The sequence below is a fragment of the Fomitopsis serialis genome (genome assembly GCF_022376445.1).
Source record: "Fomitopsis serialis strain Sig1Antser10 chromosome Unknown B0H18scaffold_414, whole genome shotgun sequence".
In the NCBI taxonomy this organism is placed as follows: domain Eukaryota; kingdom Fungi; phylum Basidiomycota; class Agaricomycetes; order Polyporales; family Fomitopsidaceae; genus Fomitopsis; species Fomitopsis serialis.
The window spans coordinates 13,340-34,142 of NW_025955374.1; the positions used below are offsets into that span (position 1 = coordinate 13,340).

The following is a 20,803-nucleotide window of genomic DNA, read 5'->3' on the forward strand; positions in this document are numbered from 1 at the left end:
TGATGCTCCGGTGGGTCGCGGGGCAGTCGAGACAACGGGTCGACGTTGGAATGCATGCGTCCTGCTCGGTGCACGATGTCGAGGTTTGGCGCGAAGGCCGCGAACACTGCTCCCCAGGCGGCTAGGCGGCGGTTAGTGTTCTCGTACGTGCGTGCCCATTGCAAGGCCGCGTGATCCGTGACGAGGGTGACAGGTTCGCCTTCAATGAACGGTTGGAAGCGAACCAATCCTTCCTTGGCCGCTAGGGCTTCGCGTTCGGTCGCGGAATAGTTCCGTTCTGCTGGCTTGCAAGTCCTGCTCCAGTAGGCGATGACTCGCTCTACATGGACGGCGGTATCGTCCAATGTGGAGGCCCACTTCGTTGGAGGAGGACAGTCGTCGAATTTGCGAGCAGTTCGGGCGACTAGAACGGGCACCGGAGCTTGTTCCGCGAAAGCTTTGGCAAGGTGGTCGTAAGTACGAGTACCGCGTAGATCTCCGACCTTGATGGACTGGACTTGCTGGAGGCATGCTCCGAGGGCTATGTCAGAGGCATCAGTATAAAGTCGGTACGGTAGTCCTGGTATCGCGTGCGCGAGTATCGGTGCTGATTGAAGAGTGTCCTTCGCCTTTTGCCAAGCCACTTCACAGTCGGCTGTCCAATCCCATTTGTGGTCCTTCTTTAGCAGCTCAAACAACGGAGAAACCAGGAACGAGAAATAAGGGATGTAAGCCGCGAAGTATACCGTCATTCCGAGAAAAGTTTGAAGCTCCAGTACGCGCTTTGGACGGGCGAGTTCCATCACGGCGCGTACTTTTTCCTGGTGAGTAGAGAATCCGAGCCGGGAGACCTTCTGTCCGAGTAGTAGAATCGAGGTGTACCCAAAGTGACATTTAGGAGGCGACAGCGTGATACCCGCGGAGATAATGGCCTTGAGTACCTTGTCGAGGTGCGAAATATGTTCGTTCCAGGACCGCGAGTAAACTACGATGTTGTCGATATAGACCAAGGCGAACAACCACAGGTATGGGGCTAAGACTCCTTGCATAACTCGTTGGAAAGCTGAGGGGCCATTCCTAAGTCCGAAGGGGAGACACTTGAACTGAAACAGGCCGCGATGCGTTCGGAAAGCGGTCTTCTCTCGGTCGTTGTCCGCAATCGTCAATTGCGTGAAACCCGCCAACGCATCCAGGGATGTGAGGACTTGAGCTCCGGTGAGTGCTTGCAGAATTTCGTTCTGTCTGGGGATCGGAATTCGTCTGGGATGGTAACGGTGTTCAAGCGGCGGTAGTCGACGCAGAGACGAGGTTTCCCGTTACGGTACGCTATCAGCACCGGGGCCCCCCAGGGACTATTAGACGGTTCAATGACGTCCAGAGACATCCAGGAATCGTGTTGCTTGTCGATCACCAGTCGTTTAGCAGGAGAGGCTCCGTACATGGGTAACGACACTGGCTTCGCATCCGGTTGAAGCTTGATCTCGACTTCGGAAGGATTATGGCCTAGACGTCCATCGAACGCGAATGCAGCTTGATTGGCTTTCAGCATACGGAGGAGCCGTTCCTTTTCTTCTGCTGGCCATTCTGGACCGATGTCCAAGATTTCGGCAAGCTTGGCCGAAGGGTAGGTCTCTGGGTCCGGCAGTTCAGCTGTCTTAGGGCCCCATTCATCGTCTCGAGTTTCGACATTAGGAGTGTCGACTACATCCGCGCGCGGCTCTTCTATCGCGCTACGGATGAGTGTCTGGACGGCGAGTGCGTGGGCTTCCAAATCCGAGGAGTGGTCCATAAAATGCGAAGCGGGGTCGTGAAGGAGACCGAGGGATTCGCCTTTGCGTACCATAACGGGACGTTCAGTCGGGTTGGTGATGGATACATAGGCATGCTCGGCGTCGATAATGGATGGGGTGGTTAGCAGGAAGGAACCGTCTGCTTGGCCCAGAACCGTTTTTTCGACGAACCAGGAGTCGTGTTCAAGGAAGGAAGCTTGGACCGGCACCGGACGACAAGAGTGCGGCGAAATTCGCACATCTTGAGTCGCGATAGCCGTAGGACGTTGCTGCTTGATCTGTTCGCGATGGCGGTCCGCTCGACGTCTGCGATGGGACTTCGCTCTGACGAAACTGGAGTCAGCTCCTCTGGTTATGATCTTGATAGGTGGTCGATCCTTGCGGGCTGCTGAGGAAGCGGGAATGGAGTAACCGGAGTCGCCCACTTGGATGGCCGATCCTTCCGTCAAGCTTCGCGTGACACCTAGCTCGTAGTTGACATGGAAATCTTCTCCAAGTAGTAAGGAAGAGGACATCCCGGGAACTACGTAGCATTCTGCTAGCATTTTGAGCGTATGACCTTGTTCCGACTCAATATAGACCTGAGTTTGCACGTAGCCGGTAATACGGAAACCTCCCATCGATTGATATAGGTTCATGCGAAGTCCTTGTTTGATCTTAGGGCGTGTTGCGAGGGGCAGCGAGTCCAGGTACTCCTGGGAGACTAACGAGATGTCTGCACCCGAATCCGCGCGACATTGAACCGGGTCGTGTGAGAGGCTGCCGAACCGCAGTTGGAATGATAGAGCTGCAACTCCTACTGTGGAGTGCCTGGCTGGCGGATCGCGTACTCGACTAAGTGTCACAACCTTCGGGTTGTTAGAGGGGTCGGGCCCAGGATCGACAGGAGCGGCGGTTCCGCTCTCAGTCGCCGAGGCGCCAGAAAAAGCCTCTCGAGCTACGTAGGCGTGGCATGAGCCGTCGACCGCTAGGGCTTCAGCCATAAGGTTGGTTAGCTTGTCGGTAGCTTCGGACGGACCAGGGTGCACTGCTTCCATGAGGTAGGGAAGATCCGGGGAGAGAGATCCAGATGGAGGAGACGAGGCTTCTTCCATCTCATCAATGGATACGGGATACGTACGACGTCGAGAAGCTACCGTAGCTTTCAAGTAGAGGCCTTCCGCCTGGCGTATGTCCGCCCACAACGCGCTCGAAAGTTTCGTATTGTTCAAGCTACTACAGATGTAAGCTACGAAAGCCTGTTCGTATTCTTCGTTCTCCTGTTCATCGCAGTCGTATTCAGCGCCGATGAGAAGGGCTCCGCGACCGACGTCGTACTCATTCCAGTGAGGACAGTCCCTGTCCCAATGAAATGGACTACTACACACGCGGCAGTCTCCAGGTGGCGGACATTTGCTTTTTACGGAGTCGTCCCGCTGGAAGCGGTGACCACCCCGAGGCGGTTTCCGCCCAGCTCCTCGACGGGGATTCGAGGACGAGCCTTGAGAGGCGGCGGAAGCGACGTCTCGGAAATGAGTTAGCGGAGCGGCCACATCGCTCTCGCCGGGCCCATTGGAATCGTCTGGTTCTCGGAGAGGTCGCCCTCGTCGTCAAATCGAAGCTCCCTCCTAAGCCGTCCACTGCGTGTACACGCTTGGACTTGCTCGCGAAACGCGAGTCGGTCTTGGAGGACGGTAGTCGAAGAACTTGTTCGTACTGCGAGGAACGCGCGAGACCTAGGCCGGCGAAGGCTATGAGCTCGTCCGTTTTGTCAGCTACTTTAGCCATCAGGGCGGCGATAGTGAATATGGAATCAATGGATAGAACTGTCGACCAGGCTGGCGGAGTGTTCTGCATTATGGCGGTGATCTCGTCTTCAGGAGTCTCCTCTATGCGGGTAAGGTGTCGATGATAGAGAATGCGTCGATCAATGAAGCTTAATGGGGACTCCTTCTCATGTCCTTCTTGGCGGAATCGTTGGCCGTCGTAATGAGTCGGAGCGCCATGAGGAACTTGTGGGTAAAGAATTGGATCTTGATACCCTGGTACAGAGCCCACCAGCTGGAGGAATAAAGTCGTTGATGTTGTAAGCCGAGCATTTGCCACCAGCTCTCAGCTCGACCCGTGAAGCGGTCGGGAGCGGCGGCTCCTAGGTCCCGGGCGACGTATTCATTCTTATTGGCAGATTGTTCATCTTATGGAGGTAGACCAGATAGTAGGGAGCCGGCCGTCCCACTCCGGTATGGAGTCGCGCGAAATCTTCTGGTCGAGGCGTACACCTAGCTCGCGAGGGGCTGGAGAGTGGTGTATGATGATGGTGGGCTGGTTGCCGGGGAGGAACCCGTAGGAGTAGCCTCCGTCGGGAGGGGGACCTCCACCGGGGGGACCTCCATCGGGGGGACCTCCACCGGGGGGACCTCCACCGTACGGGTCGTAGTCGGGTCCACCACCACTGCCGCCACCTCCACCGCCGCCGCCTCCGCCGCCTGGAGGTCCTCCGAATGGCGGGCCACCGCCCGGGTTCGCGTCTCCGGGGTAGCCAGGCGAGTGATTGGAGGGAGGACCAGGGCTCCCGGGGCCTTGCGAAGAGGGGTTAGGATTCGGAAGATGGGACGTAGGAGGGCGGTTCCCTCCGTACGTCGCATAACGGCAGAGTTGGGTTGATAGACATAGTAATGATCACCGTTCGGCCCTTTAAAGGCTTGCGGAGCGACATTAGGTTGAGCGAGATGAGGAGGAAGGTCCCTGTATCCTTGATAGATGCCGCGTTCGTGGACGCTGAAGGAATAGCTTGGGACGGTTGAGCTACGGACGGCGGCGCTCCGTTCGGGTACACGCGTCGCGTACGGCTTGAGCGGCGGACGAGTCGGGCAAAGCGCGAGAATGGCCTCGGGGGTGAGGGCCGGAGGATCGTTGCTCTTCCTTGGAGGTCGGAGCCGAAAACGGTTGAGACGGGAAGGCGAAGGATGCGCTTACGTCTGGTAGACCGGTTTGACTGATTGACGGAGGTTCCTGGAACTGGACGCGCCGAGTCGTTTGCCTGGAGGCTGTAGCTCGAACGCGGGGTTCCCATAGCTAGACCTTTGCATGTAGCGAGGACGGGTATCGACGGTCGGAGGCGGTAATCGAACTCGAGTGATCCTTTAGGAGGAACAGACGGCTCGGCGGTGGATTGGGACACTCCGTGGGTCAATTCTTGTTCGACTCGCTCTGGCGAAGCCAGTGAGCCGGCTCCAGTCGCGTCGTAGTCTTGCGTCATGGAAGCGTTGAGGATGACGGAGTTGGCGAGGAGCGAGCCGGGAAGGATCTTAAACCGCAGCTCCGGAGGGACTTGCGCGAGGGAGGCAGGATCCTCGTTTTCCCGCGAGTCACTCAGACGGCGTTGTACCACGGCCTGGTACTCAGGAGTAAGGTTAGGGAATATATCGGGTTGCTTCAGCCATTTGTCGACCATGGCTCTCTTCGTGACGGAGGTAGCCAAGTCGTTGCTGAAGTCGGAGGCGGTAGATCTGACGGATCTAGGGTACGTGTATCCGCCGTGTAGCGCGAGACGTTGATGAATGAGCGTCGACGCTTTGGCCACGCGGTATTGAACAGTGCGGTAGGCGTCCGAGATCATACCTCTAGAGGACGCGCCTGACAGAGCTTTGGTAAGGGACTCCGCGTGATCCACTTTCCAGAACCGATTCTCGCCCTCCAAACGCAGCATTGCCACGACTAGGCCCTCCATGCCTTCGGTAACGTACTCGACTCGGTCGCGTTGCTTCCCTGCGAGGTAGAATCGGCCGTCCTTGTCGTCAAGGTTCTTCGAGTCGACAATGTCGTCCGGATCTACGTCTTCGCAGACTAGAGCGTTGCATTCTTCGAAGAGCGGACGGTATCGACCTTGAACGTCGAGCGAGTTGAGTTCAAGGTAGATGCGCTGGGCCTCGTCCGGTCGGCGGAGGTGAATTTGAACTTCCCGTCTTGGTCGAGGAGATCTCGCAAATGAACCTTGTCGATGGCATTCTTCGCGGCTTGACGCATCTCCGATGAGGAGGAGGAGGAGGAGGTTGAAGCGACACTCTCCGACCACATCGCGGCCGGACAACCGGGCGTAGACGAGGCCTGTGGGTTCAATCCATCAAGGAAGGAGGGTTGCGGACGTCCGGGTACGGGCATTTGCACGCCGGACGGCATAGGGGATGGAACCGCTTTACGGAAGGTCCAACCGTCCGGAAGCACGGTGTTGGAACTACCATCCTTGCGGGGCGACGCGTGTGGGACAGCATAGGGCACGGGATTGGACCCCCGACTCCCAAACCTTCGAGTAAGTCGCCCGTGAAAGGTCTTGGGAGGGTAGCTGGGTTCGCCCCGCTAGGCTGCGAGGATGGAAAGCGGCTAAAATCGCTAGTCCAAACCTCAACAGGCGAGTGGGACGATGGCGCAGGCGGACCAGCGGAAGGTTGCGTAGGGTTAATAGCTCCGTAGAATCCGAGAGAGCCCCCAGGGCTGGGAGCGGAGACCGGAGTGAAAGGGGTAGTCGAACCGGACGGGACGACCGAGGCAGACCGGAAAGGTTGCTTGGCGTCGCCGACGAATGAAGTGCCGGCGGCAGGCGTTCGGGTCGACATTAAGAGAGAAAGGAGGAGGCGAGTTCACGTACTAGTGGACCGGCTCCCTGAGTGTCCACCAATGTGAGAGTTAGCGGTATCGCGCTCTCGTCGAGGGGCCGGGCTAGGCCGTGAACTCGAGGTCGTGTGTCGATGGAAGACCACGGACTTGAGGTCGTGAGGGTCGTAAAGGTCGTAACGGGGCGAGGAGCCCGCTGAAGGCGTGAGCGAGGCAAGGAGCCCGCGTTGAAGTCGTCGCGCGAGGAGCGCGCTGGCAGTCGGCGAGGAGCTCGACAGCGGAGTCGACGAGGAGACGACTCAGAAGGACAGCGCAGCGGGGAGCTCGCGTCGAGGACGAAGGACAAGGAGTCCGACGTCGAAGAGACTCGATCCCAGTTCGTACGGCGCGGCGGAATCACACTCGGACGAGGTGGTGGGATGCAAGTAAGTCTGGCGTCTATTCAGTATAGCGCGCGTCTTCAGCAGAGACGGGCACATTATTTAGTGTGTCTAACCCGTTCGGAACGGTAGACCCGGAGTGAGATTTGCCCGTTTGGAACGTTGACCCGGAGGCCGGCCGGAGCAGCCCCAGGGTCCGGCCGGAACGTTTGCAACGGTGCCATTGCAATGCTCCGGCCGGAGGGCATGGCTGGCTGGTCATCCACCATCTCCAGCGTTGCGGCCGGCCTCCCCTGGAACCTTCCCGAGACGTTGCAACGGTCCGGCCGGAGGGCATATGGGCCGGTCATCCTCTTTCCAACAGTCCGGCCGGAGCAGGCAGATTTCTGAGCTAAACGGAGCGGCTGGGCAGTTTACATTGCAAATGCTCCGGCCGGTCAGTAAATACAATAAACATGGTACCATTAGCAACGGCCCGGCCAGAGTTCCTGCCAGAGCAATGTACACATTGCAACGGTCCGGCCGGAGCACATGGAATCAATTCCCAGCAATGCAAATGGTCCGGCCGGTCAGTCAATACACCACTGCAAATGGTCCGGCCGGCCAGTAGAAATGTCAGTGTCAATGGTCCGGCCGGCCGGATTTTTTCACCTTTTGCCGGCCGAAAATACAATGTCTCGGGCCGGGGCTACAGCCAAAACTCGGCCAAAGCAGCCAGCCATTTTGTCGGCCGAGCTTTTGCTTTGCCGACCGGGCACAGATTTCCCCGAGATTGTTCAGATTGTCTCGGGCCGAAGATTTTCGGGCCGAAAGATTTTTGGCTGAAGCTTGGTGGTGAAAGCAGCCAGACATTTTGCCGGCCGAGCTTTTGCTTCACCGACCTGGCAAGCATTGTCTCGGGCCGAAAAGTTGACAATTTTCTCGGGCCGAAGATTTGAGTACTGCCTCGGGCCGAAGAGTTGGGCATTTTCTCGGGCCGAAGATTTGGCCGAAGCTCGGTGAAAACAGCCGGGCTGTCGGATTGCCATATAAGGAAATTTGGTATTGACTGGTAGTACTTCATTGATAGACTATAGTATCAATTCCCTAGTGACCAAAGATGTCTAGTTAGGCCAGGATGTGCAAAACAAGATTTACTCACAGGCTTCTTTGCACAACAAGCTAATCAATTTCTGAAGCCAGTTTTCTTTTCCCACACTGTTTGACTATCTAGGATGTGTTGTTTCAATGCATAGAGTATATCCCCAACAGGAATAGTCTTATTCTTTGAAGCTGAATACAGGACAACAGATAAGGGGCATACAGGTATGGTACCGTGCTGAACAATGTTGACTCCTGCAGCCAATGTACATTCAAAACACTGTTTCACAACCTCTGATGGTTCATTTCCTCACAAGGAATCTGTTCTCCAAAGGAATAGTCTTATTCACACAAGCTGAATGTGGTACAGAGTTAAGGGGATCATGCACTCCGGCCGGACCATCTCCTATGAGGATGAGGATTCGCCGGCCGGACTGTTACCAATGTAAATGTTTCTGTGGCAGGTGCAATGTGCATGCTGGTACAACATTTCAGTGTGACACCCAGACAGACAATAATCCAAAGTATGTCTCTCACAATATAATGCATATTCACCTTATCTTCATCCCCGAGTTCAGCTTCAAAGAATAAGACTATTCCTTTGGGAGACTTGCTTGTTGCATTGAAATGTGCTACTCTAGATTGTGGAACATTGTGGGGAAAGCATATTGGCTTCAGGAAGTAAACACAGTATGACATGTATACCCATACACCCTTGCCTTAACTCTGTACTACATTCAGCTTATGTGAATAAGACTGTTCCTTTGGAGGATTCACTCCCTATGGGTAAATGAACCATCAGAGGTTGTGAAACAGTGTTTTGAATGTAGATTGTCTGCAGGAGTCAACATTGTTCAGCACGGTACCATACCTGTATGCCCCTTATCTGTTGTCCTGTATTCAGCTTCAAAGAATAAGACTATTCCTGTTGGGGATATACTCTATGCATTGAAACAACACATCCTAGATAGTCAAACAGTGTGGGAAAAGAAAACTGGCTTCAGAAATTGATTAGCTTGTTGTGCAAAGAAGCCTGTGAGTAAATCTTGTTTTGCACATCCTGGCCTAACTAGACATCTTTGGTCACTAGGGAATTGATACTATAGTCTATCAATGAAGTACTACCAGTCAATACCAAATTTCCTTATATGGCAATCCGACAGCCCGGCTGTTTTCACCGAGCTTCGGCCAAATCTTCGGCCCGAGAAAATGCCCAACTCTTCGGCCCGAGGCAGTACTCAAATCTTCGGCCCGAGAAAATTGTCAACTTTTCGGCCCGAGACAATGCTTGCCAGGTTGGTGAAGCAAAAGCTCGGCCGGCAAAATGTCTGGCTGCTTTGGCCGAGTTTTGGCTGTACCCTCGGCCCGAGACATTGTCTTTTCGGCCGGCAAAAAGTCTGGCCGGACCATTTGTAGTGGTAGGGCCTGAGGCTGGCCGGCTCGTTTGCAATGCTATATCTGTTGACCGGCCGGACTGTTTGCAGCGTGGACTGCCTGGCCACTTTGAATTCTGCCTGCTCCGGCCGCAACACTGGGAACGAGGGATGACCGGCCGGCATACCCTCCGGCCGGAGCATTGCAACGTTGGGTGAAAGAGGCCGGGCGGATCGTTCAGAAGTGGGGAGGGCGGCCTGGGTGTAGTCCGGCCGGAGTGTTGCAATGTCCGGTGAAAACAGGCCGGCCGCAACATTGAGGAGGGGGTGCGGGGCTGGCATGCGCTCCGGCCGGAGCGTTGCAACGTACCGTGAAAACAGGCCGGGTGGATCGTTGGGGACAGTATTCAGGGATGGCAAGGCCGGCCGCAACGTTGGAGACGAGGCAGAGCCGGCCGGCATGCACTCCGGCCGGACCGCTGGCAACGTGCTGGCAACGACAACGTCTGCAACGTTGACCCGGACCCCTCCGGCCGGCGCCGGCCACACCGTTTCAGACGGCCAGATCTCACTCCGGGTTTACCGTTCGGAACGTCAAATCTTACTCAGTAGGCTCAGACGGGCGCCTAGAAGTACACGTGACGCAATATACACTAACTATTGTACGGGACGAGGGAGGAAGAGATGAGGGTCGCGGTTATTGTAAAGAGAAGAATATATATGTAAGTAAGCGGACTTGATCCTGTCCGCCGCATCCGTAACACTTCTTGCCGCTGCGTTTACCGCGCTGCTTGCCCTTGCCCTTGTCGGCCTTCTCGCCGCTGCCGCTGCCGCCGTCATGGCGCTGCTGCTGCTGCTGGAAGCTCGGCTCGCCTTGCTTTCGCTTGACGGCCGAGATCTTCTTCGCGTCGTGCGAAGAAGACGCCTTCTTGCCCGAGCCTTGCTCAAAGGCGAGATTGGCGGCGTGCCGGACATCCGTGATCTTGAGCTTCTTGACGTCCGTCGTTTGCAGCATGACCTGCACGACGTTGTCGTACCGCGACGGTAAAGCATTCAGGGCCATCATGGCTAGAAGCGCGTCGGGGAGCTTGAGATCGTTGTCCTCGAGCTTCTCGCAAGCGTCGATGATCTTGGCGAGGAAAGGAGCGGGGTGCTGGTCAGCAGGAACGCGCACTGTCGTCGCAGTCCTGAAGGACGCATAGAGGTTGGCAGTGTTCTGCTTGCTGTACATCGTCGACAGCATATCCCAGAGATCCTTTGCCGAGTCGTTATCTTTGACGATTTGAACGACTGAGGGACTGAGGCGCAGGCGTATCATGCCTTGCGCCTTCTCGTCCGCCTGGGTCCACGCAAAGACCTCCTGACAGTTCCTGCCGCCCTCCTCGAGCGTCGGGCGCTCACCGAGAGTCTGTCCGATCATGAACCAGACTTCCTGGCTCTGGAGGTAGGACTTCATGGCCTCCGACCACTTGGCGTAGTTGGAGCCGTCCAGGACAGGGACCATGTTGAGGAGAGCGTTGAACATTGTGTGAGAGTTGTGTTGAACGGGGGAAGCGTTGAAGAGCTGCTTGAACGAAGGCGTCGTCAGCACTCTGTCACACAACGGACTGCGGCCAAAAGGCGCTGTCCACACACATGGACTCAGTGTCCTCATGGGGTTTAGCAGCGACGTGAGTCGCGCTTGAGACCTGCAGCGTTTCCGCGCATAGTCTCCCCCTGGCTTCAAGCCCGTGAGGGCGATGCCGCAGGTAAGCCAGTGCGCACCGAGTCGCAGCCGTTAAGGCGCAGTACTCAGGCGTCGACCGGGGCTCATAACCTGTTGAGCAGACTTGGTCACACGTAGTGGACCGCGCTCTAACTTACCTGCTTGAAGGTTGGATACTTGAGGCACACAACTTACTTCGTGGTGAAGGAACTGGAGAGAGAGCTACGCTACTGGTGGGTCTTATATACATCTGAGAGACGCTGACTAATACTACTGTATAGTCCATTCCCACGCATGACTTGCTCTATGCGGTAAGTGCGGATCTAGCACGTGCAGTGCGATCCGGCCCGTGGAACCCGGCGGCCCGGTGGGCGCCTATATGGTTCAACACGTGCAAGTCGTAAGGCCGGTGAGGTAGTTCTCGAGCCACGCAACGTTGACGACGTCCAAGTGGTTAGTTGGCTCATCGAGGAGCAGAATGTCAGCCTTGAACAACATCGCGCGCGTGAGAGCGAGCTTCATCTTCCAGCCACCAGACAGACTGCCAATCGCCTGCTTCTGCCTCTCGTCGCTGAAGCCTACGGACGCGAGCATCTCGATAACCTCCTGCTCGCCAGCCTGGATACGTGTGTCGGAAAGGATGAATTCGAGGATGGCTGTCTCGGCCTCGCTACCGTCGATATCGTGCTCGACGTAGAAGGTTCGGACCTCATCTGGTGACGGGAAGCCCTCAACTTGGCTGTAAAGCGAGAATAAGCAACATCAATGTATCGCGAGGCAATGAACCCACCCGTTGGTGATGGCACGCATGAGAGTGGACTTGCCGGTACCATTGCAACCGCACAGACCATAGCGGTGACCACGCTTGAGACGGAGAGTCGCAGTGTTCAGCAGGATCTTAGCACCGTAGGCGAGCGAGAATTGGCAGTTGCAAAGATCCTCGCCCTCCTCCTCATCCTCAGGGACTTCGGTGTCCTCATCCTCCAGAGATGCAGACTTGACAACCCACTCGTTGACGATCACGATGGGCTCAGGTGTTGTCGTGACGAACGCGAGGTAAGGCGCAAGCGATTGCCACTCCGACACGTTGAAGTTCTTCGCGTTGACGGGGTTGGCAGCAAGGTTGCTGGCGTACATGACGTCGATGGAGCCCGCAGAAGGGGCCTCAGCGCCAGCCTTCTTGTAGAGACCGAGGAGGGAATGCGCGAGCTGCTTCTCGTCCGCCTTCTTCAAGGGCGGGAAATCAGAACCGTCGTTGTCGGCGGGGACGTCACCGACTTGACGGAGGGTGGCGACAGCACGGCCAACGACGCTGCGAGCCTCGCGGTCACCGATGGTCGTCTCGACTTTAAGAAGTCCTGGGAGCAGCTTCGGGATGAAGGGACGAACAGTGACAGCGGAGTCTACGAGCTTAGCCATGTTGTCGATGATTCTACAGATACCATTAGCGATGCGGACAACGTGATCGGGTGGGTTCAAACGTACACGGCGACCCTGCGCTTAGTAGCAGTAGGCTTCTCACTAAGACCGCGAGAAAGCAGAGGGACCATGAGTGAGAGCGTAGCGGAGTCTACCTCCGAAACGAATGTGGTGGCCGAGAGGAGGTTGATGGTCTTGGGAACCTCCTCAACGGGGTTGATCAGAGCCTTGATGAGTGCAGGAATGAAGTGTTCTATATCCTTGTTGGAAACTAGAGCCGTGGCCCTCTCAAGCGAATCCTTCGCAGCCTTCTTCACGTCAGCCTTCGTGTCCCAGATCGCCTCAGCGAGGATGGGGACGATCTCTGGGGTGAGACGCGCAGTCTGAAGAGGCGCGCTTGTAACAAGCTGGTTGAGGACAGTGAGCGAGCCGGTCTTGACCTGCCACTTGCCGACCGTCTTGATCTAGTGAAGAAGGGCGGGAAGCACAAGCGCTGCACCCCAAGTGTTCATACCCACAACGTACGCCTTCACTGCGTCGATGGCGGCCGTGCGCACAGCGGGCATCTTGTCGGCGAAGCATTCGAGCAGAGCAGCGTAGAGTCCGGAGTCAATGAAAAGGGGCTCGAGAGCCTTCACAGCGTCGGACTTGGTGATCACAGCGACGGTGTTCGCTGCACCCTCACGCGCCGTGGGCGACTTCTTGTCGCTGAGGGCCTTGATAGCAGCATCGTTGAAGCCGACAGACTGGAGGGCCTTGGGGCCATCCTTTTGGGCGAGCGCAGCGAGGGTCGTTGCTGCGGACTCGTGGGTCGCCTTGTCGGCGACGAAGAGACCGGAATCATCAAACTGGCCGTCTGCGGGTGCGACGGCAGCCTTGAGAGAGCTGGGGGCAGAGGTAGCGAGGCACTGTCGTCGTCCGGGTGATCGCCCGGACCTTCCTCAACGACGTTGAATTCGGAGTCCGTGATGAGCGCACTGAGACATTTATTCACCGGAACGATGGTATGACCCGAATGACTGGATTCAGCCAAAGGAACCGGTCACCGGTTACCGCCCAATGCGCCGGGACGGATCGTGATATGCAAGGTCATGGTGGCATCGCTTTTCCTCCAGTCCTCCTTCAGTTGCTCGTGATTCTCCTGCGCCGGTGTTATCGAAGCGAATACCGGATCATTGTGTCTCCTTTGGCAAAGCCGCTAGGGGCGTATTCGCATCATGTTTCGGTGATCGCAGTGATGTTTGAGGAGTTGTGAGAGGCGCGGCGGCAGTGGTGGCGCGCCGCTGAACTTCTGGGCCTTGAGTAACTGGCCACTAGTGGTCTTTTGCTTGATCGACAATGCATTGGTGAACGCACAGGCGGAAGGTCCGGTTCGCGAGCTCCGCATCACCGTATCCGTACACTAGGCACGGCATGTGCTACCTTGTATGTATGTCAGGTCGCCCACCATAACACCTGCCTCAACGGAGTTAGTTTCCAGTGTCAATGTCAGGTCAGATGGAGAACACATACATCGATTACGTAGCCAGCGTACTCGCCGACTGCACCACCTGCCTCACACACTGCGACACTGAGGTCGCTAGGTCGTCAGCCTGGATGTTCCGCTCGCCGGCCTTGGGAAACTGTGTGCTGGCAGTCAGGATCGTGCGGTACTCCACCGAGCGCGCAGCGCTGATCCACCTGTGCGCCTTCTCCGTGCCGTCTCGGGACGTCCGGATGACCGCTTCGGCTTGCAATGCATGCGCCCGGAGGACGAACGTGTGGAGGTGCAAGACAGTGATGGTCGAGCGCTGCGCAGAACGGAACGTGGGTGGCCAGTGCGAGCTGCATGAGTGGTACTTATCTAGGAGAGTCCATATTGACGCATTGCCACCCTGCTTGTGCACGCATAACCGCGAAGCGGGAATGATCGCTTGGCGGAGCAACCACTCGTCCCACCGCCAGAGCTCGCCGTACCGCCTGCACAAGGTCGCCCCCGTGTACGCGTTCGACAAGAAGAGGGCAGACATGTAAAGGGGGTGTCTGCTATCAAGGGGAGGTGCGATCGAGTAGATGTCGAGGGCCTGTTGCGGGTCATCCGGTGTGATGCATCCATGCGATATGCATCACTGACAGTGAGAGCATGGGTAAGGCGGGGAACGATGAGACTTCGAGCGTTATCGAAGAGGGTCCACGGTCTTGCTCGTCCCGTAGACTCTGCACTTCCGCCAAAGCACCAAGACCCTCCGAAGGGCTTCTGAGAGCATACAAGTAAGCTTGATCGACTTCAGTGAACATACATGAGTTGGCATTATACATGATGCACCCGAGGGACTCACATCAGAGTTCAAGTTAGCCGTCTCCAGATTCTTCAGGGCAACGTATTCCGCCGTAGTCACCGCGGGCAGTCAGTCAGCGGGTGAGTCAATCGATGGGTGAGTCGGCAGGTGAAAGGGTCGTTATACGAGGGAGTCGGGATACGAGGGAGTCAGTCGGCGAGTGAGTCGGTGGACGGTGAAGACTGCTCGAAATGTTTTGGCTCGAATTTGAAGATCGTCCTGCGTGACTTGGGGCAGAGATGCGTGCGTAGCGGCCGAGTGGGCGGGGAGACAGCGAGGCAGGTGGTCGGACGCGGTCAGACGAGTAAGCGGGGAAGAAGAGGGAAAACGACTGAGTGGGCCGGTGAAAGAGAAAGCAGATGGGCGAGAGCACGAGTGAATGGTCGGATAACAAGCAGGTCGGCGGGTACGGGCAGGAATGCAGGCAGGTAGGATGGCGTCGAGACGGCGGCAGACTCGATGGTGGTCGAGGACTGAGTACTGGCCCTGAGTCCTGAGGCCTGAAGTGCGAAGCGCTCAGTCCAGAGAACGCTGATTGTGATCGACTCAAATAATGACGACACAACAGGCTGTTACTGCCCATACCCTGCTCCGCTACTAAATGGTGAGGGTGCTTCAAAGCAGTCTGAAAATTTGTATTATAATTATACGGGTGATGGAAGTAGTACCTAGTGTCGCGGTCTGAAGGTCAATGAAGCATCGTCAACGAAGCTGTTGAGCCGTTAAGAGCTATTCAGACACCGTGACCATTGTATTCTACTACGAAGTTACTAGTCTACCACAGCGTCTGATACGCGTACTTCGATGCCCAATTATTAAGCCAAAACTTTGCAGCCTTATCTAGTACAGTATGAGTGTCCCAGTCTTCAGGTACATTCTCGCGAATCATTGCGCGAGTCGATCCAGGTGTGCAGGGAGCAAGCTGACATGATTGTCGAATTATCGACAAAGGAATGATGGCACCAACAGGTTTTCCGTTCGCGCGAAGGGGAGGCTTGTGGACAGGGTACATCAAATGAATGGGATCTGCTTGGGCTGGTAATTTTGCGAACCATTCTACATACGCCAGAGGCCCCTGGCTAGCCCACTCGGGAGGAGCTGGTAGCTGACGGAGAGTTCGGGGATCTTTGATGTCGTGCGGCAGCTTAAAGATTACCTTGACGCGCCCAATACGGGTACCTATAGACAGTGATCATATCAGGAATCTGTGAGGAGTGTAGTAGAGAAGACGATACGCACCTTGCAAGCCGGTAGCTTCGGCATCCTCTCCCTGCAGCACAACTACCGTGTCGAAACGCGCTGCTTGTCCGTCAGTTTCCATCGCATCGTCGGTCAGCGGCTCGGGGGTGAATTTGAATCCATGGAATACATTGAGGCGATTGATCGGCATGTGGGTGACAGCACTCCGGAGCTGTGAGGACGAGAGAGGGTGCCCGTTTTTGAGAGTATAGATGTGCTGAGCAAGTGCGTCGATGAAGCCCGGTGCGCAGTGTTTGTTGACGATGGATGGGAGAGTCTGGAGAGGTGCCGTAGGGTGTTTGGGTAGTTTGATTCGAGCGTTGATTCGTGACGACATAGGTATTCGGTCTGGTTCAGAGTTCCCTGTGTCACTGTCATCCCCTGGCTCCCGATCGGCACTCCTGAGCGATCGGTGGATGGTCGAGCTGAGCACGACCATCTTCTCCTGTCGTGCCAGCCAACGAACCATTTGCGGACGTGCATCGCGATGGTTTGACGCCCTCCAGCCTTTCTTCACGTAGTCGATGTGAAGGCGTTCAAACGCCTCAGTATTGTAGTTATCGGTAGTGCCTAAAAGTCGAATGGCGTCGACGTAGTGGAGTAACGAGTGAAACTTCGGGATGTTGAGGTGCTCGCGCACTCCCAGGTCGACCAGGACGTCTTTATTGCGATGGAATATCTTGAGTGCGTCCTCCATGTACTGGAGAGTGGTGTCGTCATGAGTAGTATATTGCGCGAGGTAGATAAAATCGAGTATAGACCTGAAAGCAAGGATAGCCTTGCTGGGTATCAGGCCTACCAGACACGCGAGGAGAATCCTCGCCATATGCTTGCGTTCGGTCCCTGAGACTTGAGACAGAGAGGAAATGCTGTTTTTGAAGTGGCGAGTACCGAATGCCGGAGGAAGGCAGCGAATGTGTCTGTCGAGCTCGTGTTCATCGACGAGTTCGGTACACCATTCGACGATGTGCTTGAAAACTCCCTGGTAGAGTTGATGGAGGACGTCAGGGGTAATACACAAATGGATATCGGTGTAGGGTAGATCGCGCCAGAACGGACGCACGACATATCCCGACACGTTGAGGTCTTGACACGCTCGGGTGTACGCATTAGAGCTCGTCTTGCCTTGGGTTTTCTCGCTGGCTTGACGGAGAACATCCAAGGTCCAGATGGAAGTACGAGGTGTACCTGGCTTCGCAGATTCCAGCAGCTGCTCTGGTGCCTGGCACTTAGGGCATGTCCCAGACTTGGCGCAAGTGACCAGGCACTGCTCTGGATAGTCGGCTACATAGGCGGCGAGGATCGGATGTACGCGTCGAACCTCTCCATTGCCTGAGGTGACTTTGATACCTTCCTTCCCGGCCTGGACGAGCGGTTCCAAGATCGCGCGCACGGACACGTGGAAGAGGTGCTGAACGAGAGCGCGTTGCTTGCGCTGAGTGATGCCTTCGGAGCTAACCTTATCGACAGATAGATAACCTATGAGAATACATGCGTGCTCAGACGGCTTGCGCCTCAGAGCACGCGGTATGTTGCCTAGCGTCATGTAGACCGGGTAGGCAGCCTTGTTTCCCGAGAATTGTGTTAACTGAGTTTTGTCTGTCGCGATAATGACGGGCGCAACTGCTGAGCCTACAGGTAAGATGCTCTGCAATTGGTTCAGATATTTGCAAGGATTGATTGATATTCGATTACTCACTTGAATGGCATGCCACCAACGCCCTGTCCACATCTCGTTGTAGAGACGGTGCGTCCTCGACTTGTCTGAGAATATACACCGCGGTCTGTACACGATTTGATCCGCGTGTTCAGGGTTTCCCAACAAGGTGCGAATGGCCTGGATTATGTCGCGGAACTGAACAAGGTGCTTCTCGTTAGGACGGTCCCTGAACGATAGCAACCTTTCCGTCCATTCTGCCCTCTCGGGCAGCGAATCCACGCACTGTAAGAGAGCACGGCTGTTGTGATACAACAGGCCGAGTCTCTCTTGGAACTGAGGTGCGTCAGCATATATGAGTAACATCGTCAGGGAAGCCCAGGTACTCACACCGGGTATTTCTAACGCTCTGTCGATGGAACCCTGCGTCAGTCCTTCCTGGATTGCCCAAGACGCGAATCGCCAATCCATCTCTGACTGAAATGGCTCCCATGGGTTCTTTCCGTCACTGTTTGTCGCGTCTTCTGTGCTCCTCTCTCCTGCAGTCGGACCCGCTAATCACAAGTTTACATTCAGAACACATTTGCTAAGTGAGTGTCAATGATCACTTACTTGAACTTCGACCTTCCTTGCCCTCCAGCCATCTCCTGCGCACGTCTTCGTCAACTTGAGTAACCTCTCCAGCTTCTGTATCTTCGTCTACCACACGCTCGTCGTCGTCGTCATCGAGCGAGAGCGCGGTTCGTCTTGCATAAGTCGATGGCCCTGCTGCGTCACCGCCTGTGTTGCGACCGCCTTCGCCATGTCCACCTCCACCCTCACCATCATCTCCGGTCCCTCCTGGATCGTTCGGCGGCTTGGACGGTGGGCACACATCTATAAAGTCGTATAGTGACGATAATTCGTCGTCCTCGTCTTCATCGTCCTCATCTGCATCCTCTTCGGGTGATAGATTTGCAACGGGTTCTGGCTTGTCGCCAGAATGTTCGCGTCTACCCGACAGTTCGTTGGTTCTGAACGCACATTGTGAATTAATTGATCAAACCTCAGAGGCGGTTTTAATGCTTACCCTGCAGGCTCAATTATTACACCGTCGTTCAAAGACTCCTGACGGCCCTGGACCTCGAAGATCTCCTTGAGTTTTCCTTTCTTGTACCATGAGCATTTCTTGCTCATGGTTTGGTGCGCGCACAGGCCCTGACTTGTCCGAAAAGTCTCGTGACAAGCGCCGCACGTATCATTGAGGAGTTCTTCGATGGTGCGCTTTTTTCTGACCATTGCTAGCTCGAAAAATCACCCAGATCTCAGAACCAAGAAGCGGAGGAGTAGGAACGTACAGGTAATGGGGAGGAAGAGGCCAGGTATGTTGCAGAGTCCCAAATCATTTGAGAAAATTGATTTGTCCCTTCATCTGTCATTACGTTGCGTGGGCGCGTACCTGCGCGCCATTCAGACGCGATCTCCTTCGCGTCTCTCCTTCATCTTCAACTGTCATGTCGGTTTAAGGCTCGGGCATTGGTAAAAAATCATGTTCCTGCCTTCTTCTTCCTGAGCCCTTGCTGATCCTATTTCACGTTCGTATAGGTCACGCGTTCACAAACAATTGTAGACGCTTAATCAACCACCGACCGTAAATTGCGCTCGTCTTCTAAGGTATGTACTTGTTCATTGGCCTCTGGTTACTAGTACGTACTTCATCTATACCTACCCGCGAGCTGTGGCGTGTAACATGCCGAAATGTCCCACGCCACAGTCCCTGTTACCCCTGGTTGCCAGCTCCGGCATAGGCCGGGGCGAATAGAGCGGATTAATGGCGGCCGTAGAAGGTGTACGGCGGCCGCAATGCTGGGATATCGTTGTTCGAAAGGTCCTATGAGCGAGGGAATGAACGCGACGATCTCACACCCAGGGGAGACGGTGGATTACCATGGGCCACTGCAGCTAAGGCGGAGTGTGAGTGGAGAGGCGTAGGCGGTGCTGGAACCTACCCGGGCTTAGTCACTTGACGATATAGACCCCTTGACTGAGCACGGCGGCCGTCCCCGGTTCTTTAGAATGTCTTCTGCCTCTGGTTCTAAGCCGTGAACTAAGATGTCTACCACCTCTCTCCTTCGCTCTGCTGCTACGCAGTCTGCTCGCTCACCCCGCCCCGGTCATCCTCGCAGTCGTGTCAATTCCAACGGCTTGAAGGGGGATCACATGAATCGGACTCCCAGCAGCGAAAGCCCAACAGCCCGGGAGGTGAGGCCCTATATACTCTTATCGTGCTTTCGTAGACACTGACATCGCAATCGAGTTGGCCAATCCGGTCGTAAAGATCGCCACCAAGCTAGGGAACCCAACGAGGTCAAGAAACCTAAAGCCACTGAACAGGGTAAGTAACAAATCCATGTCTTGTAATGCGCACAGCAGCCCTCTAATATTTAGTATAACAGAAACAGAGATCCAACAGATCGCCGCCGGCCAGTCCGACCCTGCTGAGGCAGGTAAGCGTGACATGCTTGTACCATCCGCCAATCCGCCTCACTGCGCACTAGTCACCAACGAGACCGACGGCGAAGACGAGTACCCCGAGGCTGTTCGGAAGGCCTTCGGAGACAAGTACCACAATCTCCCGCACGTCACTGGGGAGATCGTAAGTATGTCTGTGCTTTTCATATTCCAGCGACTGACCTTCGCGTATTCAGCAGATCTCTGGTTTCACACGCGACGATTGGACGGCGTTGCAGCAGTGGATCGAGAAGCACGACGATCTCAATCGTTTCAAGTGAGTATATTCACGCGTCTCAGTGGAGATTCTATTGAACTTAGCGATCGCAGATTTTGTTATGACAGCGAGCAGGGGAATTACAACGATGTCTGCTAGCGATATACACAACCGTCTCTGTGCTACAGAGAGGTCGATCAGCAACGACAGGTGGTACCGCGGCTTTTGTCCTCCCGGTGGGTCGAACATGCGCTAGGTGTCTCAGACGAACAGGCGGAGTACGCGTCGATTCGTAACCCGAGCGGCTCGAAGAAGATTGCAGATATGGTCGAGGCGATCTTAGTCGGCGATAAGCTGTACGTCACCCAACTGAACGAATCGGCCAAGTCGCAGGAGCTTCATCATACCAAGGGAAAGGAAGGCGCGCTTCCTAAGGTACGTTCCAACCGCGCATCAGAGTTCAACAGGTTCACTCAAGCTTTTGAGCAGCTCGTGGATTTGGGGGATGCAACTAATCGGAACTCGCAAGACAACGCCCGCCAACGGCGACGGGTCAGAGTTCCCCC

At 55.6% G+C, this 20,803-nt stretch overlaps 5 protein-coding genes across 5 annotated transcripts; 1 reads left to right on the forward strand and 4 right to left on the reverse strand.

Moving 5' to 3' along the window:
* Positions 1-1,714: 1,714 nt before the first annotated feature.
* B0H18DRAFT_844302 (uncharacterized protein) lies at positions 1,715-3,178 on the reverse strand (the record flags this gene model as incomplete). Its single annotated transcript, XM_048039533.1, has 3 exons — positions 1,715-2,047; positions 2,099-2,617; positions 2,798-3,178. Coding segments are annotated over 3 exons (1,233 nt in total), but the record flags the coding sequence as incomplete, so codon positions are not given.
* Positions 3,179-4,027: 849 nt separating this feature from the next.
* B0H18DRAFT_1129646 (uncharacterized protein) lies at positions 4,028-6,361 on the reverse strand (the record flags this gene model as incomplete). The annotated part of the gene is made up of 3 exons (XM_048035421.1): positions 4,028-4,327; positions 4,387-5,855; positions 6,052-6,361. 3 exons carry the CDS (start codon positions 6,359-6,361, stop codon positions 4,028-4,030), a joined length of 2,079 nt encoding a protein of 692 aa, XP_047884667.1.
* A 5,017-nt stretch (positions 6,362-11,378) lies between these two features.
* Positions 11,379-14,325, reverse strand: B0H18DRAFT_1176165 (armadillo-type protein; the record flags this gene model as incomplete). Its single annotated transcript, XM_048035932.1, has 8 exons — positions 11,379-11,515; positions 11,572-11,636; positions 11,688-12,329; positions 12,383-12,780; positions 12,835-13,201; positions 13,363-13,500; positions 13,673-13,718; positions 13,851-14,325. 8 exons carry the CDS (start codon positions 14,323-14,325, stop codon positions 11,379-11,381), a joined length of 2,268 nt encoding a protein of 755 aa, XP_047884668.1.
* A 3,262-nt stretch (positions 14,326-17,587) lies between these two features.
* On the reverse strand, positions 17,588-18,808 carry B0H18DRAFT_894688 (uncharacterized protein; the record flags this gene model as incomplete). Its single annotated transcript, XM_048041393.1, has 5 exons — positions 17,588-17,866; positions 17,921-18,059; positions 18,139-18,276; positions 18,403-18,496; positions 18,622-18,808. Coding segments are annotated over 5 exons (837 nt in total), but the record flags the coding sequence as incomplete, so codon positions are not given.
* An 813-nt stretch (positions 18,809-19,621) lies between these two features.
* On the forward strand, positions 19,622-20,789 carry B0H18DRAFT_1129649 (uncharacterized protein; the record flags this gene model as incomplete). Its single annotated transcript, XM_048035422.1, has 8 exons — positions 19,622-19,771; positions 19,827-19,904; positions 19,983-20,016; positions 20,068-20,165; positions 20,221-20,297; positions 20,351-20,387; positions 20,448-20,672; positions 20,727-20,789. Coding segments are annotated over 8 exons (762 nt in total), but the record flags the coding sequence as incomplete, so codon positions are not given.
* Between the last annotated feature and the right edge of the window lie 14 nt (positions 20,790-20,803).